Source organism: Diachasmimorpha longicaudata, chromosome 1, assembly GCF_034640455.1.
Source record: "Diachasmimorpha longicaudata isolate KC_UGA_2023 chromosome 1, iyDiaLong2, whole genome shotgun sequence".
Lineage (NCBI taxonomy): Eukaryota > Metazoa > Arthropoda > Insecta > Hymenoptera > Braconidae > Diachasmimorpha > Diachasmimorpha longicaudata.
In genome coordinates, this window is record NC_087225.1 from 9,651,941 (window position 1) to 9,674,888 (window position 22,948).

General features: G+C 41.5%; 2 protein-coding genes across 14 annotated transcripts in view; both read right to left on the bottom strand.

The window, feature by feature from the left end:
- Bru3 (bruno 3) overlaps positions 1-22,948 on the bottom strand; it is a 347,812-nt gene that overhangs the window by 190,460 nt on the left and 134,404 nt on the right. The window lies entirely within an intron of this gene.
- LOC135167177 (uncharacterized) lies at positions 7,523-22,934 on the bottom strand. The gene is made up of 2 exons (XM_064130098.1): positions 22,875-22,934; positions 7,523-14,299 (listed from the first exon to the last, which is right to left on the bottom strand). The coding sequence occupies exon 2, from the start codon at positions 7,934-7,936 to the stop codon at positions 7,523-7,525; it is 414 nt and encodes a 137-aa protein (XP_063986168.1). The 5' UTR covers positions 7,937-14,299; positions 22,875-22,934.

Consider the following 22,948-nt stretch of genomic DNA (forward strand, 5'->3'; position numbering starts at 1 on the left):
GTCAAATATCGTGATAAACGCTATAGAGGCTTTAAAAAGCATTGGACTGAATATTTTAAAAGAGAACTCAAGACAACTCTGGCAGGAGAAATTGAATGAAGTAATTGGAAAAACAAAGGACATGACAAGACTTGGAATTAGAATTCTCAGTGAAAATATAGAAGGAGCATTATAATGCCTGAAATTGGAACTTTCTCCCTCTGAGGAAATAAAAGTCACTGGAAAATGCAACAGTTATCATTTAAGTAAGAAAATCCTGGTTTCATATTCGAATAGTGACTCTCGTGCACCGTCGCAGATGAATCTAATATGATATTGCTTTCGCAGGGGCAACCAACTGGATATATCAAATTTGTCAATGTTGAGGAAGATACCATTGCGATGAGCAGGTACTCCATGCAGGTAAGTTTACTAACTTTCGGTTCGTCATGCACATCTTCCACATGACCAATTCACGATTCACCAATGGCTAATTCCATAAACCTCGAATCAGTCAAGAGTCACAGGAATTGATGCATATTACGATAATCCCATGATTTTTCTCCTCAGATGGATCTCGAGAAGTTATTCGAGAGGTGTGTATCTGACTCCCTCGATATAATTGCTTGTTCTTATTCAGGTGACATGAAACAAGAGGATAGACAGTAATTGTGTAGCTAAAGTAAGAAGAGACACAAAGTTTCATCATCATTGCTTCCAATTGAGTGCACATAGACTCGTTGGAAATACTCTCAAACTATTTCACCGTAAAGCCTCTTGAACAGTGAAATCGTTGCGCTAAAGTTTAGGTTGCGCTCTGATCACTGAACGCAGAAGTGCAAAATGTGTATATAATGCACATCGCACTCCTTGGAAGATGTGAAACAGCGGTGGAATAGGTTGGAGTATGGTGAAAAAGTGAGACATGATGATGAGACAAGGTGAAGTCCAAGAGGAAAAGGGAGTGCGCCAAGACCGAAGGTGTATTGGAGAGAAATCACCATAGCGACGGCTTCAGTACGGATTCCATTTACCTATCGCTATGGTAACGCGGGGTGGCGCTCAAAGCCGGGTCATAGAAAGCTTGACAACGTGAGAGACAGAGAGAACTGGTTGATTATAGAGAGAGCGACAGATTGCAGGACACAACGAAAAAAGAAAGTAGCACTTCATGACGACTGAGCCATGATTGGCGATTGAGTTACTCAATACTCCAACGGCTATGGTCAGATCCTGATATGTACTACGTCTGAATATTTAGATATCACATTTCCTTATTGGTTCATCGATAATAGGCAGGAGTTGAATTCATGTGATTACTTAGCAATTCAAATATTGAAATCAGTCGAATCGAGCACATGCTTGAGCGATCAACACTCAAACTCCAATATTTTCTGTTCCTGTTTTCCTCCATCAACTTATGCACTGTGTACGATTTTCACGAGTGCGTGAAAGATTTTTATGACGATATCTGGTGGATCATGCCTCAGGGCAAATAAAACCACGGTATCCCCGAGTAACGGTAACTGGATTTTCCAGTTGAAAGGATAGGAAAAGCGCGTACTCTATCTACGTCTTGCGATATCAATGTCTCTCTTTCGCCTCCTCCCCCTTATTCTACCTCAACTCGCTTTCTTTTCGCTTCTAACCTCTCAGTTGATCCATTCCGTATGTATTCTCGTGTTCATTGAGAGCCCCTTCAATTGGATTTGCAATATTCTTGTCTGTGATATTGTGGCCTCGAGAATAAGATGATCACATTTAGCAAAATTTCTTGGATTGACCCGATCCACTCGCTCCAGCAAATTTTCCTCATTCATTTCTCATATCCCACCGATGGATCACCTCTCAACGGGTTCTTTTAATCTTCTCCATCACATGATCACAGTTCCTATGATTGACGATCAATTAATTGTATCTTCCATTCGTCTCCAAAGCAGCTTAAGAGATAAAGTCCAATTGGTGTGTGATAGCATTCGCCACTGCATCAACTATGTGTCTCTTTTCTATGGTTTCGTGGTCCTCTCGCGAGCCTTTGAAGGAGTGCCACTATTAGCTTCACTTCTCTCTTAATCATATCCGTGCATGAATGAATCTATGTGTGAGTATAGAGGGATCCTACAGCGTCGTTCCTGTAAGCCGATTGTGACGGAATTGGAGTTACTTCAAAGTATTGAGCGTCCATGGCAACTGGTCTTCAGGACAAAAAAAAAATCCTGTAGCGACTAGGCATAAGCCGGCAAATTACATCATTCTTCCTTTGTCCGGATGGGTTCTACTCTCTGCTCTTGCACTCGAAAGCCTAGTCCTTAAAATTGAAACTATTGTTTCATTTTTAAAGATGTTTGCGTTCTCAAGTTCAAGCAACATTTAATGTCTCGAGAACCTTTGGACTGATTGTGAGACAGAAGTGTAGATAGTACTATCTGTACCCATTTGAGACGTTAGAAATTATATGGAAATATTTGAGAATGTGGAATAACTCCTTTATCTCGGTTAAATTTTCCAATTAACTGGGAAAATTCAACATCAGATGCAATTAAATTTTCAATGTATGACAACGACTGCAAAAATGTTGTTTGAATATGTTAACCTGACTATTGTAGCCCATCTGTCAATCACCAAATTCATAAAGATTACGTGTGAGTGAATGATCATGAAAAATGCAACGACTCTTCGCTTGTAATTTCGCCAGTAATTTTCTATCTGTGCAATAGTAATTACATCGTGTTAATTAATATGTTATGTATCATAAACCACCAGACTAAAGTTTGGTAAAAATAAACGAGGGAGGCCACCGGCCAGGAATTCAGTCTGCGAAAGGATAGGGAGAGTTCTGAAACGTAATTAATTGCGATTTCACTCTTTTCTGCACTTAATACGCTCCTCGTCGCTCAGCGGGATAGATTGTGTACCTATATAACTACGTGTCCAGTAAAATCGCAATTACTCAGAGTCGGCCAACTAAGAGAGCTAGGGGAATTCAGTATATATGTAACTACATATTGTATATGGTGACACGACTTTGGTTGAAGGGCGAGACGAAGGGAGGGAGTGAACTCTCACACAACCACAATTGAACGTTGCACCAGAGACACACCACATGAGTTTCCTTGCATTGGAACTACTGTGGCCATTTGTACCGCCAGGGGAAACTCATTCGAGTGTATATTAGAGACCCAGTGTATTGAAGGGCCGGTGTTGCTTGCCGCCGATTTCATTCTCACCCCCCCAACCCCTTCCACGTGCCTTCGTCTCTCCTCGTCGCCAATCGTGATGCCAATTTCACGTGCAGACGCGAATCTGACGATCAAGATCGCCCAAGCGTAATACCGATCGAGATAAAAAAAAAATGAGAAAAACGTATCTTTGGCGTTCACTCCTGGGAAAAAGTTTTCTTCTCAACACACTCGGAAGTACTTCATTGAACTCCATTCTGGTAATTAGAAAAGTGTAATTCCCAATTTTTTTTTTCCTTTCCCCTCGGCGATCCTTTCATTTTTAAACTGAAGGACAGAGTTGGAGAAAAGACTTGTTACACACAAAGGTGCTAGGGTAGGATGTGAGCAAAGGTTGAAAACGATAGATCCCTGGACGAGTGAAAATGGTGTATAGGTATACCTGGTATTTTCCAGGGGCCAACACGCTTTAGTCGACGGAATTCTGAGTTAATTGCTTTGGAATCCTCAACGGCATCTCTAGCCGACGGTGAAAATAAGGAATTCACCTCATTAGTTAACTGTGTAATTAAAAACCGTGCGCACGAACGGCCAAACAGATAACCATGGAAGGAACGAGGGAAGATAAAACAAAAATTTAAGGAGGTAAAAAGGGGGGGGGAAGGAAATACAGGCCTCCCGTGTACTTTATTTATATTTTACTTTTTCTTCTCTTAATTCTTTAGCATCTTTTCTGGAAGGCTGAAGTGCTCTTGCCAATTCATTGCTCTCATTCCCTGTACATTCATTCGTTTTTTTTTCCTCGTCTTTTACGTGGCCCGTACTCTCTTTTTTTTTCTCCTCGTTGGCCTATACTTCCACGCTCGAGCGAAAGCCGAACCACCCTTTTTATAATTGCAAAGCGCACCCGCTTGCCCGAACAAAGTGGACTCTTTTGAAGCGTGAGATCAAGGCGATCGAGAGGAAGAATGAATACAAATCAATGTCCAATTTCTTTACTTTAATACTTGACCGTTTATCCTCGAGGGGAATGTCGAATTAGCAAAGAATTTTGGTCAAGGGAATTTCACTTTTCAAAATTTCATGTTTATTTCCGAGATTATCGTACGGACGGATGACAGCCCCATAATCAACGCGATATGGTCATATCATAAACTAGATGAACCTTTGCACGCACATGTTCATAATTATTCATTGCCCTGCCATCTCACGTGGAAAATGTGATTGTAGATAATCTTGTGTACGAAATAATGTTCAGATCTACCTGTTTCCTGGTTATGGTCAAAATAATTCAAGCGCTTGGTCCTTGTAGCGCCGGAAATATAGATAATTATCGACTCAATGGAGAAGAGCAACACTCCAAACACCGACAGAAGGCAGTATCTTTTCCTACAGCGGGAGCACGAGCGGTTCTTCTAGTGCGACTGTGAATTTTCATCGACGGCGCCACCTTCCTGGAAAACCCAGAACTCGAGGGTTTCCTGAGGTAACCGACAGAGGTCTCTGCGCTACAGTTTATCGGCGGACGTAAACTTGACCGTGAAATTGTTGCAAGAGATATGACCTTGGAATTAACATCGGACTTTTCGCTGGTTCAATCAATCATGATTAATTAACGCGTTAATAGATGATTCTTTTCTTGCTAGCAAAAAACGTTCATTTAAATATAGGAAATATGGGGCTAAAGGGGCGGGAAAATTTAACGCCGTGACCACGTGCTCGACACGCGACGCAAGCCCATGCTAACAAATGATAGTTATCGAGAACAGTTGAAAAATGTCAAGTTGAAACTATCAAAAATAATAGGTGGGCATCGATTCATAGATTATAGACACTATCGATTCGCGACACAAATACACTATAACTAGACATGCATTGACAACCTATAACTAAACCAGATGTATCAGTGAAAATATCCCAACAAGCTCAGCCAAATGAAAAATAAAAAATATCCTATGGAAAATTTTTTTACGCGGAGAATTGTATAATGCCACTGGTACCAACCCAATGCATTATTAACGTCGATTTGTGCGGCTTGGCGCGGCGTATGAGGCCTCACACTACTGACTTTTTACCCCTCCACCCTACTTTACCACGAAACCCCCTCAACACCGCGGTCTCGTCGACCCCTATCTTTACGGCTCCTCGTAAAATATTTATATTTGGTCTGCACTCCAGAGATAGACGTGGAGAGGCCGCGTAGAAGCCAGAATTCTCTACGTGCATGCTACAACACGAGGACTGCCTTTGCTTTTTTTCAAGACGTACTTTCGACATATGAAAAAATTAAGTATTTCCTCTTTTTATTGAGGGGTATTATGAAAACCCGTGTCCTAACGATGGCTTTGTTTAATGCATTTGTCACAGTTTCCTGCTGTGTGGCATTTGACAGTTTTGGGACGAATAAATTTTTGAATGTCTGGAGTGGGAGATATCAAATTATCCAGAAGATAGGATCACTGTTAGATTACATCAGATGGGCAGAAAAAAGTGGAATATTAAGGTGAGGAATAATACATTATACGACAAGGTCGGTAAAGGTTCTCTGGTGTGTGAGGGTGGGAAAATAAGCCGCAGGCGAGTTTTATAATCATACGAATCGGGAAATCAATACCGCACGTGTTTCCTGGAGAATTTTACATTACGATTCGCGTTACACCGAGGGATGTAAATGTACACTGCCCCAAAAGGTTTCTCGTTCCAAAAAATTCGGACTCATTTTGTTTGGGAATAGGAACCGAATTCTTCTATGAGTGCACTTACAGTGAGGTATAAAATTCTGGTACGTTTTTTAAGAGATCGTTTACGCCACTAATTGTGAGTAAACAGGTGAAATACACCCCGACAACAGAAAATTTTGCATGTGAATCGAGGGTCGAGGGTAACCCACTGCACGAGGTCCCTAGTATTAGACGTTCACAGTTACGACTTTTACTTATTCACCCTTAACCCCTCACGTCCTACTTCATATTTCGGGATTATTACTGGTGCACCCAGCACGAATTACTTTCAGGACTTGTACAAACTTATGCTGCCATCCGGAAGATAACGACTTCCACTTCATGAGTATTTTTTCACGTTTTTTCTTTCAACTCTGGTCGTCATTTTATTCAGGGTGTGTGAATAGAAAGTACAATTTTTCCAGATGGGTTTTTTCAGCTTCTTCCGGATTTTTTCGTTCCACTCTCCACTGTTTATGTATATTCGTTGGAATAACAACAGTTCTGCTTGGGAATGAACGGTTGGAAGACAACGAAATTCCAACATTCAGAGGGAAAATCAGTGCATAATGTCATTTTTGGAGAGAACACATGACATGATGCCGCAGTCTCAAGACTTTCGGGTCGTTCCACTTGATTCTTATTTCTCGTACTTCTCATACCCATTCTTTCGTAAGACTGTAAAGTATTCACATTGGTGCACCAGTGTCGACGGAGAGGTCACAGGTGCAACCCCATTTCGAGAAACAATCTCTGCATATTTGAAATCTATTCATGTCGCCCGGGCTCACAACCGATGTGTACATGCAAACTGGTCTGGGGACACGTGGCGCTCGCCTTGTTTCAATCTATTATGGATAATTTATAAATATTCGAGAGGGGTTCGAGTCTGGTCTGGTGCCATGGACACTCATGTTTATGGCTCCAGGGGGGTTGATGCGTTTTTATAAATGATCGTGGGGGTGGAAATAGCCTACGGTGATGGCTATTTTCATCATTTCAAGACCTACAATTTTCATGCTGTCATCATTGATTTTTTTTCTCGTTGAAAACACATTCTGTCGGTTTATTTACGGCTGTCCAAATATTTAACTTTTTTTTCGCGTCATCTAACCCGCAACTGTTGAAGTATGTCCTTGAATAAGAACGGGACTTGATGGGAGTCAGTTACAGACCTATTTTTTTCAAACGCCACTCAGTGATCCAGAATGATGGATTTATTCGAAGACTAGGCCACAATAACCCCCGTGGATCAATAGAATTACTTGTGTCGCCGCAACGAGTTGTGGGTACCTTCACCTGTAATATAGAAGCTCCGTCATTGAGCCACTAGTGTTTAATTAGAGATTGTATCGACCAAGGGATTTGTTGGGGCTCGTTACAGTGAGACACCCCTGTTCCAAGATGGAATCTTTCTCGGAGGCATCTACCCTTGCGATTGTTGTCCAATCGTCGGACAGGGTAATGGATCACGAATTGTTCACCTTGGGATGTGTCGCTATTCCAGGAATAGGACGTTAATACAATAGAGAAGAGGGAGAGCGAGCATTCCGACGGACTGACGATGGTCATCGCGTTGGCCATTCATGCTGCATGTAATTAGAGAGCAGATGTCAAAAGACTTTGTCAAAGGTAGTAGAAAGCCTAGTATCTTAAATTGGCGAATTTTCGTCTGCGTAGTAATGATGTGTCCGTCTCAGACGAACATACGTAACAACTTCTCCTTGCAAGACACTTGAAATTTTCGTGGAGTTGGCCAATAAGAAGCGACGAAGAACATGATGTTTGTGAGAGCCAAGTTGTTGGATAATCAGGTAGCAGGAATATCAAAATCCATCCCTCGGGGTTTGTTGTAAGCGAGCCAGGATGTCCCAGACATGGAAATAGTGGGACCACCTGCACAATGGCCTCGGTATAACTTTCGGCAACAGCCCAAGTAACAAACCAACAACTAAGACGTTCACAAGTCACAGCAACAGACACGCTGGGTTGAGTAGTGGAAACTAAACTCTCAGGAGGATCTCTTCTGGGATAGTCGGCAGCACTCATGGCTCGCATACGTATCCATTATGTAAATTTTCGTGTCCCATTATAATAAGCGAACGCCCTTGGCGTACCTTTCGGGACATCTACAACTGCGGCCATTACCGCAACATGATGACAACGGGGTAGGGATAGAAATTCAGTTAGATGAGTAGAACAATGAGCTTTTCCACAAGTTATTGGCGTTAATTAAGTCCTCGTTGTGATGCTCTTTTTCATATGCATAATGAGATGGATTTGCCTGGTGATGTGAGTCAACAGTTTCTGACATTTTGGTTCGGAGGTTATCGAATTATCTTGCGTGTTCCCTCCATGTTGCATTGTTTAATGTAATTATCAATCATTAACAAGTGTCAGCAGTTTAATTGACCGCTTAAATTGCATGAATAGTCAATAAGTGGATTAGAGGCAAATCACGTAGCTCTGATTAGTCATACGAATTTGATCGGTTCGAGTGATTGACGCATTGAAATTACTGTTGGGTGATTCAATAATTTCAACAATACTTTGAATATTCGAGGCTTAGTTGTCATTTTGGTAGTTGTCATCCACGATTGTGAGACTTCTATCTCACTGTCTCTATTCCGTCAAATGACATCTTCCCCCAGATTCAACCATTCCCATTACTTAATAAGATTCATTATCATATTGATGTCATCCCTTAGGAGTAATTACGACATTAACGTTTCAAGATTATCTCCGCTATTCTGGGGATGAGGATGTTTTAGCGAATGACGGAGATGCTAGATCGAGTGACAGCTGATGAGGAAATCAGGTTTTTTTTTCAATGTGACATTCAGCATCTCATTATCTCACTTCAATTTAATGGAAGTGGTCATACGATGATAAAAACAATATATTAGTGATGGATCAATAGGGAATCCGGGTCTTCAGCATCACCGACGATGTCAAATTACAGTGGGTATGTGTCGTTAATCACAAAAGCTGTATCACAATCGATTTCCACTGGCCTCGACCGAACTCCCACTGCATCATCGAAGGCATCGTGAACCGGCCTATTACAGTTATCTGTAGTCCAGTGGCCATTTAATTCAATTTACATATAAATTACAATTATTTCATTGAAACTGCTGGCTACAATTGTAATTGCGTAGAACATAATCATAACGATCACAGAGACCATTGTTGATAGGCATTTTGGACTGAAATATCAGGGAAGATTAGGTCACTTTCTACAAGAATTAGAAAAATTTCGTGAGACTAATTGCGAAATTAATATTTCAATAGTAGTGCTGCTACTCTTGGGTCTTCATTAGCCACGATCTCGGATCGAATGACAGCTAAATAATTTGTTTTTCTTTTTGAACATTCAGCAATCACTTATCTCCCTTCAATTAAATTAGAGTCATAATTTCCGAGTGAGGTAGGCGATTATTCACCACTATTAGTCATGCCTTTCAGAAAAAAAGATGCATTAGCGGTGGATCAATAGGGAATCCGGCTTTTCAGCATCACTACCGATGTCAAATTACAGTACATAAATGTCGTTAATCACAAGAGCTGTATCACAATCCATTTCCACCGGCCTCGACAGAACAACCACTGCATCATCGCCGGCATCGAGAACCGGCCCATTGCAGTTATCTGTATTGCCGTGGCCATTAAATTCAATTTACATATAAATCCAAATTATTTCGTTTGAAAATGCCGGTTACAATTGTAATTGCCTACAACATAATCATAACGATCATGTAGACCGTTGCTGATATCCAAATTGGGGTGAATTTCCGGGGAAATTACGTCATCCTGTACAAGTGGTGTAAAAATTTTCGATGTGAATTGAAATGCACAATACTACATTGGTTAATCACTGGTGAAAATGGCGAATGGAAGAACTTTTTTTCCTGTTTCGCGCCCTCTCTGATATCACTGGGTGCCCGTGGAAATTTCAAATTTACGACATGTCGAGCCTATAGCCAGTGAATCCCTATTGCTGATCATGAATGGTAACACTGTGAGATTGTTCTGTAAATCGGGGAGACATTTTTTTTTATTAAATTGGTTTTTTCGTGAGTGAGCGTCCATCCATTTAGTGGGGATGCAATCGCTATTACGTTATCTCGTCGATTGTCAAACGAATTGCATTCGTTAAAACCGATATTGCCGAGTGCTCGAAAAATGCGTGCGACGAGTGAATGTAGGGGCGGTGGGGAGGAACGAGACGAATCATGAGATGATGATTGAAGAGCCATTCAAATTGACTCACTCGTGATTTTCTGCCATTGAAGGGACAGATGCAAGCGAGGATATTCCAAAAACTCTGGAGCATTATATGAAATCCATGAAATATTCAGCCTGACTATTGATTTTCCGGCTTACCCGAGCCCACAGATCCTCCTGTGCCTACAATCTATCCCTCTCTCTCCAGTTTGGATAGATGTTTTGCTTTTATGCGGCTCATTCCCTTCTCACCCCTCCATCCAACTTTGGCCTCGTAAATTAATTAGAGCCTTTGCTGAATTTGTGGAGGAGGAGGCCCCAAAGTTGACTTCAAGTGGTTGCTCATGGAGGTTCCTTCGGTGATAACTTGAGACTCGGGACCATTTCCATATTGTACATCGTGAATTGCGTATACAGAACTGTTTGATGGTTTCGTCATTCCAACCAGCCTCATCTCCATCGTCTTGCCCTACTGTTTTTCAACTGATAACTTTTATCCTGTCTTCTTCATGCTGGGTTTTACTCTGTCACTTGTCACATGCAGAATTCCTACCGCTCCCATTTCGTTTTGTTTTTTTCTTTTTCGGGCTGGAAGGAGGAGAAACTTGTCTCAACTGTTCATTTTTTAGCTCACTGGGGCGGAGTGATATTACTTTGACCGTTCTTTGTCCTGTGGCTGACGATATTATCGGGGGAAGGGAAATATTAACGAGGTAAGTGATCGTGGAGTTGAAGGTTCGATGCTTTGTCCCAATTCTGTGGTAAATTGTCGAACTAGGGTAAGTGCAAAAATCCAATGGTTTCAATAATTATAGAGTGATCAAAAAACTAATTCGAACAATAGAAAACTTTTGACAGCAATTTTCACATAAATATTTTCTACTAATATGATAATACTAAAAATTCTAGACGAACAAAAAAAATCTGGGGATGTGCGCTTCTGGTTTGATTATTTTACAAAACTAATAAAAATAATCTCGATTTTTCAATTAATAGTTGAAGCTGAAATTGCATTTTTTCCCCCAACATTTTCCCTCGACTCCATGAATATCTGCGGTCAAACGACCTTTCCTTCTCTCTTTCATGACGACAATACAATTGCCACAATCACAAATGCAGTTGTTTACCGGTCAGTAACAAAACGTGATTCGATCGTTCCTCTATAAACCCACGATGCCATTCATTTCGCACTGTTCATTTTGGTCAAATGAAATATTCACATTGCAACGGCAACCCTATGAGCATTCACCGAAAATTTAACCTCCCCGTTCTCGTCCCTCCCACTTCTGGTCTCCTCCACCAACACTTGATTATTTGCAGGGTAGAGTTGTGACGGTGATGTATTTATCCCCTTTTCCCCACCCACCTTTACTGGAAACAAATGTTACAGATGAGATGGGGAAGGAGCATAGACGGATGCAATATGCGAACAATTCGCATCGATGGAGCATCGCACGCATGATGTGGTAGAAAGAACAAAATGGAAGGGCTGTATTAGGAGCATGTTTGCATGTGCAAATTTGAGCATGTGTACTTTTTAATGTCCTCTCACTATTCCCGACATTCTCCCTTTCGCAATTGTGGTTTATGGTTTCATTATGACTAGTGAATGCTCACTCTAGGGATCTCATCGCTTCTCTATGGTTTTTCATTGTTATTTCCTTTATCCTCGAATTAAATGTTATTCACGTCCTAAAAATTCGTAATTCGAGGAGAAAATCAATGGACACTGTAATTACACCTACACAATCATATACCCGCCTATGTACGACCGAAAACCTGCATTTTTCAATTTTCGGGGCACAATAATGGCTCAACGCGAAAAAAAATCTCCAATTTGACGGACTACAATGTCTCCGTTGGACATGAAAAATCCTGAATCACTGAGAGATCTTCATCACTCTACATAGGTAACCTGCCTCATGTACATATGTCCATGTATTCATATACACTCGGTTGGAAAGGCCCGAGGTTTGGAGTTTACTCAAGTCAGTAACGACGAGGATACCCACAGTACTCGTGCAAACATTGACCCAGCGTTCTTCGACTACGGGACTCTACTATAAAATTAGCTTGTACCAGTTTACCACCCACACTTCTCTCCCCCTGTATCCCTTACTTTCGAGGAGTCCAACGTACTGGACTACGTCAGTGAACGTTTGTTAAGGGTCAATTCTCTCTCCCTCTCTTTTAACCATTTGATTCTCACGAACATCTGAAGTTTCTCATGCATATAGACCAGTTGCAGTACACAACTATCGTTTATTTTCACTTCTGTGCGTGGAGTAAGCAGCTTTGCACAGCAAATTTAACGAATTAGAAGGGGAATAATAGAGTGCTTTTGTTTCTCCCCATATTCCACTGTTAAAAAGTACATTACATAAACGTGGAAACAGAGGGAATAGAGAGTTCAAGTTTATGCGCTGCTACGATTTTAAGGGGATGAGGAGGTGGGTAGGATATGAATAGGCCGATGGTGTAGGGACGATCAATAGTCCGTTTGTTAAGTGAAACAATGCTGAAACATTACAACGAATGGGCATTCAACCCCACGGCTTTGAATTACATTGGTCATTGGAAAATGAGATGGCTGGTGTGGAGTACATGAGGCACAGAATGAATGTACAAATGCCGGGTTTGTAGGGTAAAAAAGCTGCGAGTGGTAGAGGGAGGTGAATCGGCTTGGGATTTAAACGTTTGGTAAATTAAAATTGTTTCGCTATTTCGGTTTGTATCCAATAGTTTCATGCTGTTTTAAACTTTAGCTATTACAATTTCCGGTTTACGGGATTACTTGATGGTTATGCGCTGGTGCCGTATTCACGATTATAGGAGAAAGGAGGAGTTGATAAAAATACTTTAGAAAATATTGCACGATAAAACTTGAAAGTATAGGCGAATGCTCTTTTGAATGATTTTTTTTTCTTGACTATTATTCGGCCATTACGTGAAAAGGTATCATATCCCGAGGTTCTCAGAAAATATAATGGAAAAGCTAATGAAGAGGTGAATATTCAGTATGACACTGTGTTACATTGTCCAGTAATTAAAAATTCAAATATAAAATTATTAGTCGTGAGTTTCGATTACGACGAAATTTCTACAATTTCTCCTTTTTTTTTAAACCCAGAGTTCTTAAAGAAACTGGAAAAAAATTCAATGAAATTCGTTAACATTTCGGTGGAACAATCAGGCGTTAAAAAATTCCAGGAATCACACCGAAAAATTCATCCAATAATTCCTGACAATGTACAATTGTGTCTCACAGCCTATATTACTCAGTCATTACTCACCCAGTTGAGGGAATACCAAACACGCGAAGATGCAAGCGCAAAGTAAATACTTATTTGTTGCCAAACAGCTGCAGGCCAAATACAATACTTAAGTTTGACTCAAAATGAGCGATCACGAAACACCAGTTCCTGGCGTGTTCCTCACCTTTTCCCGACAGTGGAATAAAGGCCGGGGGTTTACGATGTCTGCACGTGCTACAAAGGTGTTCTGTTTGCATCACCTGTACCTCGCAAGGGTACACAGAGCGAATTGAAGCGACTCGTCTCCAGTAAAGCCACCCCCCTCCCTTTGTCATTTGCGGAGCTGGGTATTACGAGGATGTCTGGGTAGGAGATGATTCACTTTGTGGAGGGACCAATGGTTACACCAATTATCGTACAGTCGCTCTGACTAGCTGTCTGGGGGATCAATTCTTGACCGCGGCTTCACTGATTGGAATCCAATCCCCCGTGATATTTCGTAAGTACAGCGAGCATTTGTCATAGCCGGGAGAAGAGTAATGGGATCGATTAAGGAGTGGAAGAATATCGGGGGAATGAAAAACACAAATTGCTGGAGATAGCGTCATAAGTGGTAAGGCTAGTTTCCAACTGGCAGAATGTATAGGGTTGGGGCGGTGAGGAGGGAGACGATTGAGAGTTTTCGCTCTTTTCTGAATTCTCTCAACGATTGATAAACGTTCTGGGGTAGTGCCTCTTGGGTTGGCAAGAGGCCACCATACGATATTCAACCTTGCTATCTGTATTATTATGCGAAACGCCTACGCCTTTTCATCCTTTATTCGAAGCATTATTTTCCCATGAAAATTCATTTCACGCAGAGTTTTATTTTTCATGGATATTTCCCTTTTGTTACTTCTCATGGAGATGGGAATCGTGGTTTCTGCATTGATGTGACACTTACCTGAAACATAAAATAATTGGTCTGGTTAGGAGTGCTTTCTTTGTTCGGGGGAATGAAGAAGAATGAGGGAGAGAGTATGACGTGTAACGAAGCGGAAGAATTGGGGATGGGGACATCGGGTATCATCGCATTTCCGGTCACGTTCCTACAATATTGAATCGTCCGATTAACTGTGGTCACTGAAGGGGTGAAAAATATTAGGAAATGACAGTGGTGAAATCACATTTTCGGTAAATTGTGAGACAAATGTTGCAAGTGTGCTTTTGACATCCGGAAATCCTTCTTTTTTTCAATATACAAGTTATTTCGACGGTGTGAGTAAGCAAGTCGGTACTAGAATTCAAAGGAAATTCCAACCAGACATTGATTGACTAGAAATTTCAACATATTTTGAATTTGAATTTTAACAGACTTCCTTCACTTTATCCAATCGCATTGAAAGCCACCGTAATACCATAAATTCTACGAAATTTTCATTATTCAAAAGATAAAATATTCCCCCGCATTCATTCCAACCGGGTAGAAAACATAATTAAAGCACCATGTGTGCGAAGGGTACAATAATAAATCTTGTGGATCAGCAATAATGTCTGGAGAACTCGGCTCCTCGCATTTCAACGCTCGAGATCCTTTCTCAAGTCTCCTGGAAGACGTAGTGGCAGTTTTGCTTCGCCATTTCCGGATGCCTACACCCACTTTTTGAGGGGAAAAAATAACGACTCCTGTGAACTATAGAGTTCCGCATCAAGTTACCGAAAAATTATGCGAGTTTTCTCACTCCAGCGTCTAGTCGAAGGTGTCTAGACAAGGGGCGACTTTTACACACAAACAGATTCGCGTACGAACCGATTTGTGGGAATTCGGACTGACAAAAAGTTATGGGAAAGCAGTGAAAGGCTTTGGGGGATGGATTTACATTGGTAATGTGTACGATCAAGATATAGTAGACAGGCTGAACGCTAGAAAAAACGCTGTTGCAAATTATGGTACTATTGATTCGAGTTTAATACAAATTTCGGTATCGTAACATGCGTTCTAAACATTCTGTCTCTGATTGTGCTTAGTTAATTTGTCAATTTAATGTTTAAATTAAGACATTGAAGACATGAGTCTTTGCCAGCAGCTGTCGTCAATGAATTATTGACCCAAGAGCTGCTGAAATTCCATCAAGAAAAATAATTCTCGCCTTTCTTAATGATTCTTACAGAAGAGTTGACGTAGCATTGGTGCCAGATACGAGGAGGCAACATCCGGTGCATTCATCATTCTCAGAGGGACTACCGGAATGGTGTGGTAGTACCAGGGCTATCTGTCTCTCTGCGGTAAGATAGCCAGACCCTTTATACGCCTAAGAACGAGGAAGGAATAACCTTTAGGTTGGCAAAAGCCACGGGAATCGAGGTGGGGAGGTGTCGGCAGTGCTCCAGCTGCATCTGGACAATCTCCAAGAGCCTTCAAGACACGCTCAGACCCTGGCTCAGGGCCTCTTGACTTCATAAATCCCCAAGGCATAATCCCCTCGAGTCAGAACCACATAACTGTTTCCAACCAATTATTATAAATAAAATGTGGCCAGCCGTAATGATAAACGGCTTTGAGCAGGAGAAAGCGGATCCTCCACGACCACGGATGACTCCGTAAGCTCTCACCAATGGGCTCCGAGCCACATTCGTCCACTTTCTCATTCCCCATCCCTCGAAACATTCGCGCTGATGGCCTATTCCATTTCCCTCGCGATAACAGTTATATTAATCATTTATACTCGGAAAAATTCTCGTTCTATTAAAGAAAAGTGCTTAATCCACTCGATTTTTGTTGTGGCTGTTACATTTGTCTGTGAAGAAATATCATGTGCAATGGAATTACTATGTAGTCCGCATGATTTAAGCCTACAGCTGTCTACAGTTGCGAGCTTGCCAGCAACTTCGGAAAAAAATGTAAATTGAAAAATATGAGTTGTGCTATCATACGATAAATAATATTATGGTTAGACTCTATGAAATACCGTCAAGCCTATAAACTGTAATTTTATTTGGCGAAGGCAACAACTCGTAAATCATATTCCCGAGCCAGCTTGTATCGCGATTACACACCATATTACATTTGTCAAGAAGCAACCCCTCAGTGGCGATGTTTGTTATTTAGAAATGGCTAGAACAGATGTCTCCCTTTGGCAGAGTTTTCTGGCTTCCATCGCAGATATCACTGTCCTTTTTTTTTCATCCTCATCCTACCACACCCCAATGTCTTATGGTTTCACACTCCTATTTCGTCCAGTCCTCCTATTCTTACTTTTAATAGTGTAGGAAGAGGACTGTCATCTTGGCCGTCGCCAGCAAATATCTAACTTCCAATTAGATGGAAGAAAGAAAATACAGCTCTCGCCAAGTTATATGAACACTTATAGTGCGATGGCGGCTCACTTGGAGAGGAAAGGAAGAAAGAGAGGATGAGAGGGGGTCGCAGAGTCTCTGGAATACCTCCATTTCCTACAACTCTCTTCATGCCCTTACTCGAGAGGGGGGAGAAATAATTTTCCAGCAATCTAGGGAAACTATCAGAAGAGCGAACGTCTATTTACGATTGCGGATTAATTCGGGAGAGGGTTTATCGTAACGTTTCTCTCATTTCACTTCTCTCATCTAATCTTCTGAAATGAACTAAATTTCAGCAGTGAAATACCCAGAGGTTTTCAATTAGAAATACTATATCTCCTCGAGCCATCTCCATTTTTGAAGGAAAACTTCTCTAGACACAGTCGAGTAAAATCGTTTTTGCGGTAGACGGAGAGAGGGGAAAAAAAACAAGTGGAGGAGCGATTGCTTGCAGAGATTGGCGGGTCGCTATAAACAGTAGTAAACGGCAACAAGCGAGAAGCAAGTAGGCTTCGTGTATTTTTCCGTCTGCCTGAATCTACAAAGAGTATGATTCCTCAAGGAACGAGTGAAGTTTCCACTGTACATGCATATCTCTGTGTGCCAGTGCGGTTTTCGCCTTCATCCGTAGCACTGCACTCGCTAAAGACGAGTTGTACCCGGTAAAAGAGAAAAATCGTCGTTTGGACTCAGCGACGTGTACCAGCTGGTTGGGGAAAAAGGCTGGAACTACGCACCTCAGTGGATTCCTCTGCATAAAGCAAGTAACGAGTCTCTGAGTATTTTTTTCGGAGTTTCCTTGAAGCCTGAAATAGTCGTATATCTGCTTTATTTCGACCGACCGTGTGTACACACTGCTCTGTGTATACTTATCCAATGGCTGCGGGTGGTGCTCAAGAGAACTTCGAAATGGAAGAGACCGATTTTGAGGTGAGAGGATAGAAATGAAGATGTTCTTATATGTGTGAAAATACCCACTATTTTTGAGGTAGAGTTCAACTGAAATTACGATACCACCGTCAGCTGAAGAGGATACTTCACTCACATTGCGAATAAATTCACACAGCATTTTAGTTCTATCTTAGCACCAATTTAATTCTTGAAACTTATTTCATTAAAATTTTCACTCGACTTCTCGTAGGAATCAAAGGAATCACTCAATAACTGTCACATCGAGGATTGAGGACTTTCTGATAGAAAGTACCTAGCAGTTGGACCATTCCCACGTATGGGAATCTCCACTTGATTAACACATTCCGCCTGAAAGAGTGTTCGTGATCCTGAAGGACAATGAGGCTCTCCACTGACAATTCCATTACAAACATGTTAGATAAACGAGAGAGACGAATTACACAGATTGCACCTAACCACCTACACCACATTACTACGAGATGTGCTTTCTGGCTTTTTGGTGGAGTAGACAGCTTCTACATATACAATGTGTGTAGTGCACACATCCTATCTTGGTAATCAGCATCGGATGGGGAGGTAAGCCACAATTATGGGGAACCAGACGGACGCCTCGTGTCTGATGCATGACCCAACTTATAACTATATGAGCTATAAATACTTGGAGGTGAGTGGAAATCCCTACCTGCAGATCTTCATAGTTTTTTAGATTATTGATGATGATGTCTAGGTATATTTCTTCGATAGAAAATACCATCCCTTCTATTTTCTTACTTTTGTCCAAGAAAAGAAGATGGAAATGTTTTATTTGTGATTGAAGTATGATCCAGCACACACCAAATCACATAGATGTGCTTGCAGAATAAAACATACTGCTGACAAAAGGTTGATACTTCAAAGAAAAATCGCAAGCTTTGTTTTATTAACGCAATCTAAAAAGATTGCTTTCCATTTTAATTAAGTAATTTCTTCAAGATGAAAGCACACCCATACAATATATTTCATAGGCACCATAGCTACAATGGCACGAGAAAAAAAACTTACCGATTCCTCTCAAACGTTCTTCACTCGCATCTGCTTCAGTATGACGAGTATTACCCGATCGATAGTAAGACAGATGAAATATGGAAATGCCCGTTGAGAATGCGGCTACATCAAGTCTATCTATACATCATGACTCCTGTCTCATTCATATTTCGATCCTCCATCTCCGCCTACACAATAATGTGTTCGCGAAAATAATTGAAATGGGGAGAGCAACGCAATCGCAAATGCGACACAAAATATCGATGAGATTACATTTGCCGGATGGTATCATGTATATCAGTCTCATATTTTATCCCACGCGGATGACGCTCATAATGCGAATGGAAATGCAATGGTAAAATATTCTGCGGTAAACGAATTACAATGACAGGAGTTTGTGGTACTCCACTATTTGTAGTCTGTCGTAGAAAAGGACTATTCAGAATATTTGTTAATGGTACTGCCGTATATCCCAATGGCAATCGGTTCGACTGAGCATTAGCGGAAAAGCTATCTAGCATTCGTGCGTCCATTTTGAATCGTTCCAAGAACATGATCGGATTCCGTCGGCGCGAATAACGATTTCGACGTGATGCTTCCACCGAACATCTCACACCAACGTTTCCAAATGTCTCTCACGAATGTGCTATACCAACGAAATCCTAAAAACCATCAGAATCACAATACTGCTTTGTCCTTTCAGATTGACGTTGCGCTAATATAAAATTGTAAAGGGACGATAGATCGCAAATTTTCAGTTTCGAAAATGGTATGAAAGCCGTGACTGTAGGTTGCCTACAAGTACATAATGGAAGTTCGACGTAACTTCTTGACGATGGCAACATATAGCCTTCCATTCCAGAGATCACGTCGTACGATAATGGTCCACCTTGCCATTCCTTATCGTATCCTGGGGACATTCAAAATCCTCGATCCTTTATGGTATAACCATGCTGTACACCCTTTCACTTCCCTTGGCCCTACGTTACGTGACATACACGCCTATTCATACACCTCAGGGAGAATTTCATCTCAGTGATTTCATTCGAAGAGTCTCCGAGGGAGTTCCGAAAAAGTGCATTCAGCTTTCTCCAAGCTGTAAGCTGCTGGATCAATAGATCCACTGAGACGAATTGCTGAGTTCTTTGCAAATAGAATCGACCAATGGAATGTAATGTTAATGACTCGACATCAGAATCGATAGAAAGAACAAACCACACTACAAACGACCAATGAAATTCAATCCTCGGTATCTTTCCACCGAAAATTCTCTTCACCCTGTTTGCATGACCTTCCATTTGGTGTGCAGCGTATACACACCGTCATCAGTCTTCATTACGAAACAATGGGCCGGCAGCGGGCGTTAACAACTCATCCGTGTGCCGACAACGTTCCCTCGACGACGACCCGGATGTCGCCCAACGGAATCCGCCAGCCGACGCGCGATTAAAAGGACAATGGGAAGCGAGAGGTGGAGACGGGTAGGGGGGTTGCTGTACGTTTTGGTATACTGGTGGGATAGCTCGTATGATTCTCCAACGTTTGCCGGCTCACTGACGATTAGTAGCTTGGATGATGCCACCATTATCCATCAGGCTCTCGTAGATATCTATTGTATACGTCATCATAACGCAACCAACGCGAAAGGGCATACGTGTTACCAATCATGATGTGTGGGCTGTCGGTGGAAGAGCCATATTGGTACGGTATTTTCAAAAATATGGCAAGCCTTTCAACTCCAAAGCCATTTCTCCAATGACCCTTGCTACACGGCACATTGAAATAGAGTCGTAAGCCAGTGATTTCACTGTTACCCGCAAAAGTAGTGGTAAAAAGGGAAGAAGGTAGCGAAGGGTTGAGGGATATGGAGGAGTACTAAAGGCGAACTAACCGGGCTATGAATAATGCAGCCTCGTACATCTTCCTTCTCCTGCTGATAATTATGTTTTACACCATTATGCCGTGTTTCGTTAACCCCGTTGAGAGAGACCGAGGGCACACCCGTCCACTGACTTTGGCATTATCCCTGCATATTCATTACTTAACACTAAGTATTACTTCAACCCTTGGCGAAATATAATACTGTAATAGCGAATGGCAACACGTATACTCATTTCGGGCGAATCCGGTCTTATCATTGCCCCCTGAATGTTGCTACAATCCCATTCTTCTTAAAATCGCAGAGGAGTATCGGTCTCGCCTGCAAAATTTACATCGAATTCGTGACAACGAAGGCTCTCGTATATCATAACTATTGCATGTAATTTCGCTTGTGAACTTTCCCTTCTCGTAACTACCTTCTGCTTCACAACAACGGGGAGAAATTGATGGGCGAAAAATAATCGGAAATTATCATGGCCACCCTCTGCTCACTGTTAATGTTGTAAAACTACCATCGGAGATTTCCGAAAGTCGTTGGCAAAGCGGGAATCATAGACTGTGAAGACTTTTCGGATGGTAAAGTGGGTCGAGCGTGTAAAGCGTTACTGTTTCACCGTATGATGTTTGCATATTCATTTCTGTGAGGGATCTTGTGACTCCGCAGAGGAGGAAAAGTCTGCTCACTTGGAATATCAGTGGACTACGAAACGTTGGATTCACAAAGCGATGCAACAGAATGTGTTCGTGATTCCCTGGAATTTAATTCTTCCTATTAACACTTGTTTTTGGCATCCCAAGAAAATGTAACTCCGAGTTGCGCTTCGAGTTTAGAGAACAGTCATTTAATGGTGTCATTATGATTTGCATTTGATGTAAAACCTCATGCCCTTTCAATCCCAAATTTGAACGAAATTTTCACTCAACGCGTCTGCTTTATTTCCTCACTGATAAAGGGATCTGATAAAAATTACAGAAGGTCCAGTAAACAGTACGGAACACTCTGCAAAGAGTTTTGTCATTTTTACGGAGCGGTCCGTACTTTTTAGTGGGCCCTTCCTAATTTCTATGAGATCTCTGAATTTACTCAGAAAGTGCGGAACTTACGGGTAATTTTTATCAAACTGTTTCTCTCTGTGCATTGTTTTCCCTTCTCTTCAAACGTTTTGGCCTCGTCAACTATACGGTGGGGATTCCTCTTACACTAAACTAGAAGGTTGCAACACCCGTGGGACATAATTCCAGTTCTCCAACGTCTTTGGGTACTCCCTCACGAAAGTTGCTACCTGCAAACATGGAAATTACCCCCCGTCGAATAGCATGTCTTGGGCGGCTTCTTCATGCATTCACTTATGCATGCGCATGCGCATAATACCAACTGTTTCGTCTGTACAGTTTGCATGTAAACGACGTCTTTATAATATCGGTGGAGAGGCCAGCGGGAAAGGTTAGCTGCCGGCCACTCCTTTCCGCCAAGCTTATAACCATTTTTTTACCCCCATCCCTCCACATTTACACTATGAAGCCTAAGTGCTCTGTTCCTCACCAAATGCATTCACCCTCTCTTCCGGGGTACTTTATATCGGAAAATATTCATTGCACGTCCAAGGACACATTATCAAATATTCATAATTCAGTTATCTTTCTATTCTCTTTCCTCAATTCCTCTCTTTATCTCTTCCTCTCAGAGGTTTCGACACAATTATTCGCAAAAATTGTGATTATCCAGAGAATCAAGATGAAAAAAAAAGAAGAATCAGAACGCTGAGAGGAAGCTTTTCGTTGGTATTATGCCTGACGACTCCGCATGGCTTCAATTGCCGGAAAAGTGGAAAAAGCTACCTGCTTTTGTACGATGTAAAAATAAACGAAAAGGAGTAAAAGAGTGTATGGAAAGAATAGGAGAGGTCTCGTGACCGGGTGAAAATAATTACGGAAAGGAGCTCCGGTAATGCCAGAGTGTGCATTGAGAAGGAGGGACGGAAATGAGGTGAATGAAGTACCTTGGAAAAAAAAATTCAACCTCCAGGAAACTTCAGAGTATTAACAACAATGTAGTTTTTTAGATTCACCACGAGCACCTCCACCATCGTGGATCTTATATTCTCCACTTGAATGATAAATTTGACCGATTTAAAATGCCCCTGGTGGAAATCAAATCCAAGGAAGACACCACGAAATACACCCTCTCATCGCGTTTAAATGAATTCACCTCTAACTTCTCTAGTTAATCCCAAAACAAGTTTACTAGGCAAGGGTGGTAGTGAGAATCGACAAAACAGAGTACAAAGTTGCTGGGTAATTCTTTCGGTGATTAGCAATGGCTCATTATCCACACAATTAGTAGTTTGCGTAATGAATTCAAGTGTTTGCTGCTTTAGAATTACCATGTTAACGAACATCACTTGGTAACGCTGTGCCTCCAGCCATATCATGTACTCTAAAATGCCTCTGACCCACT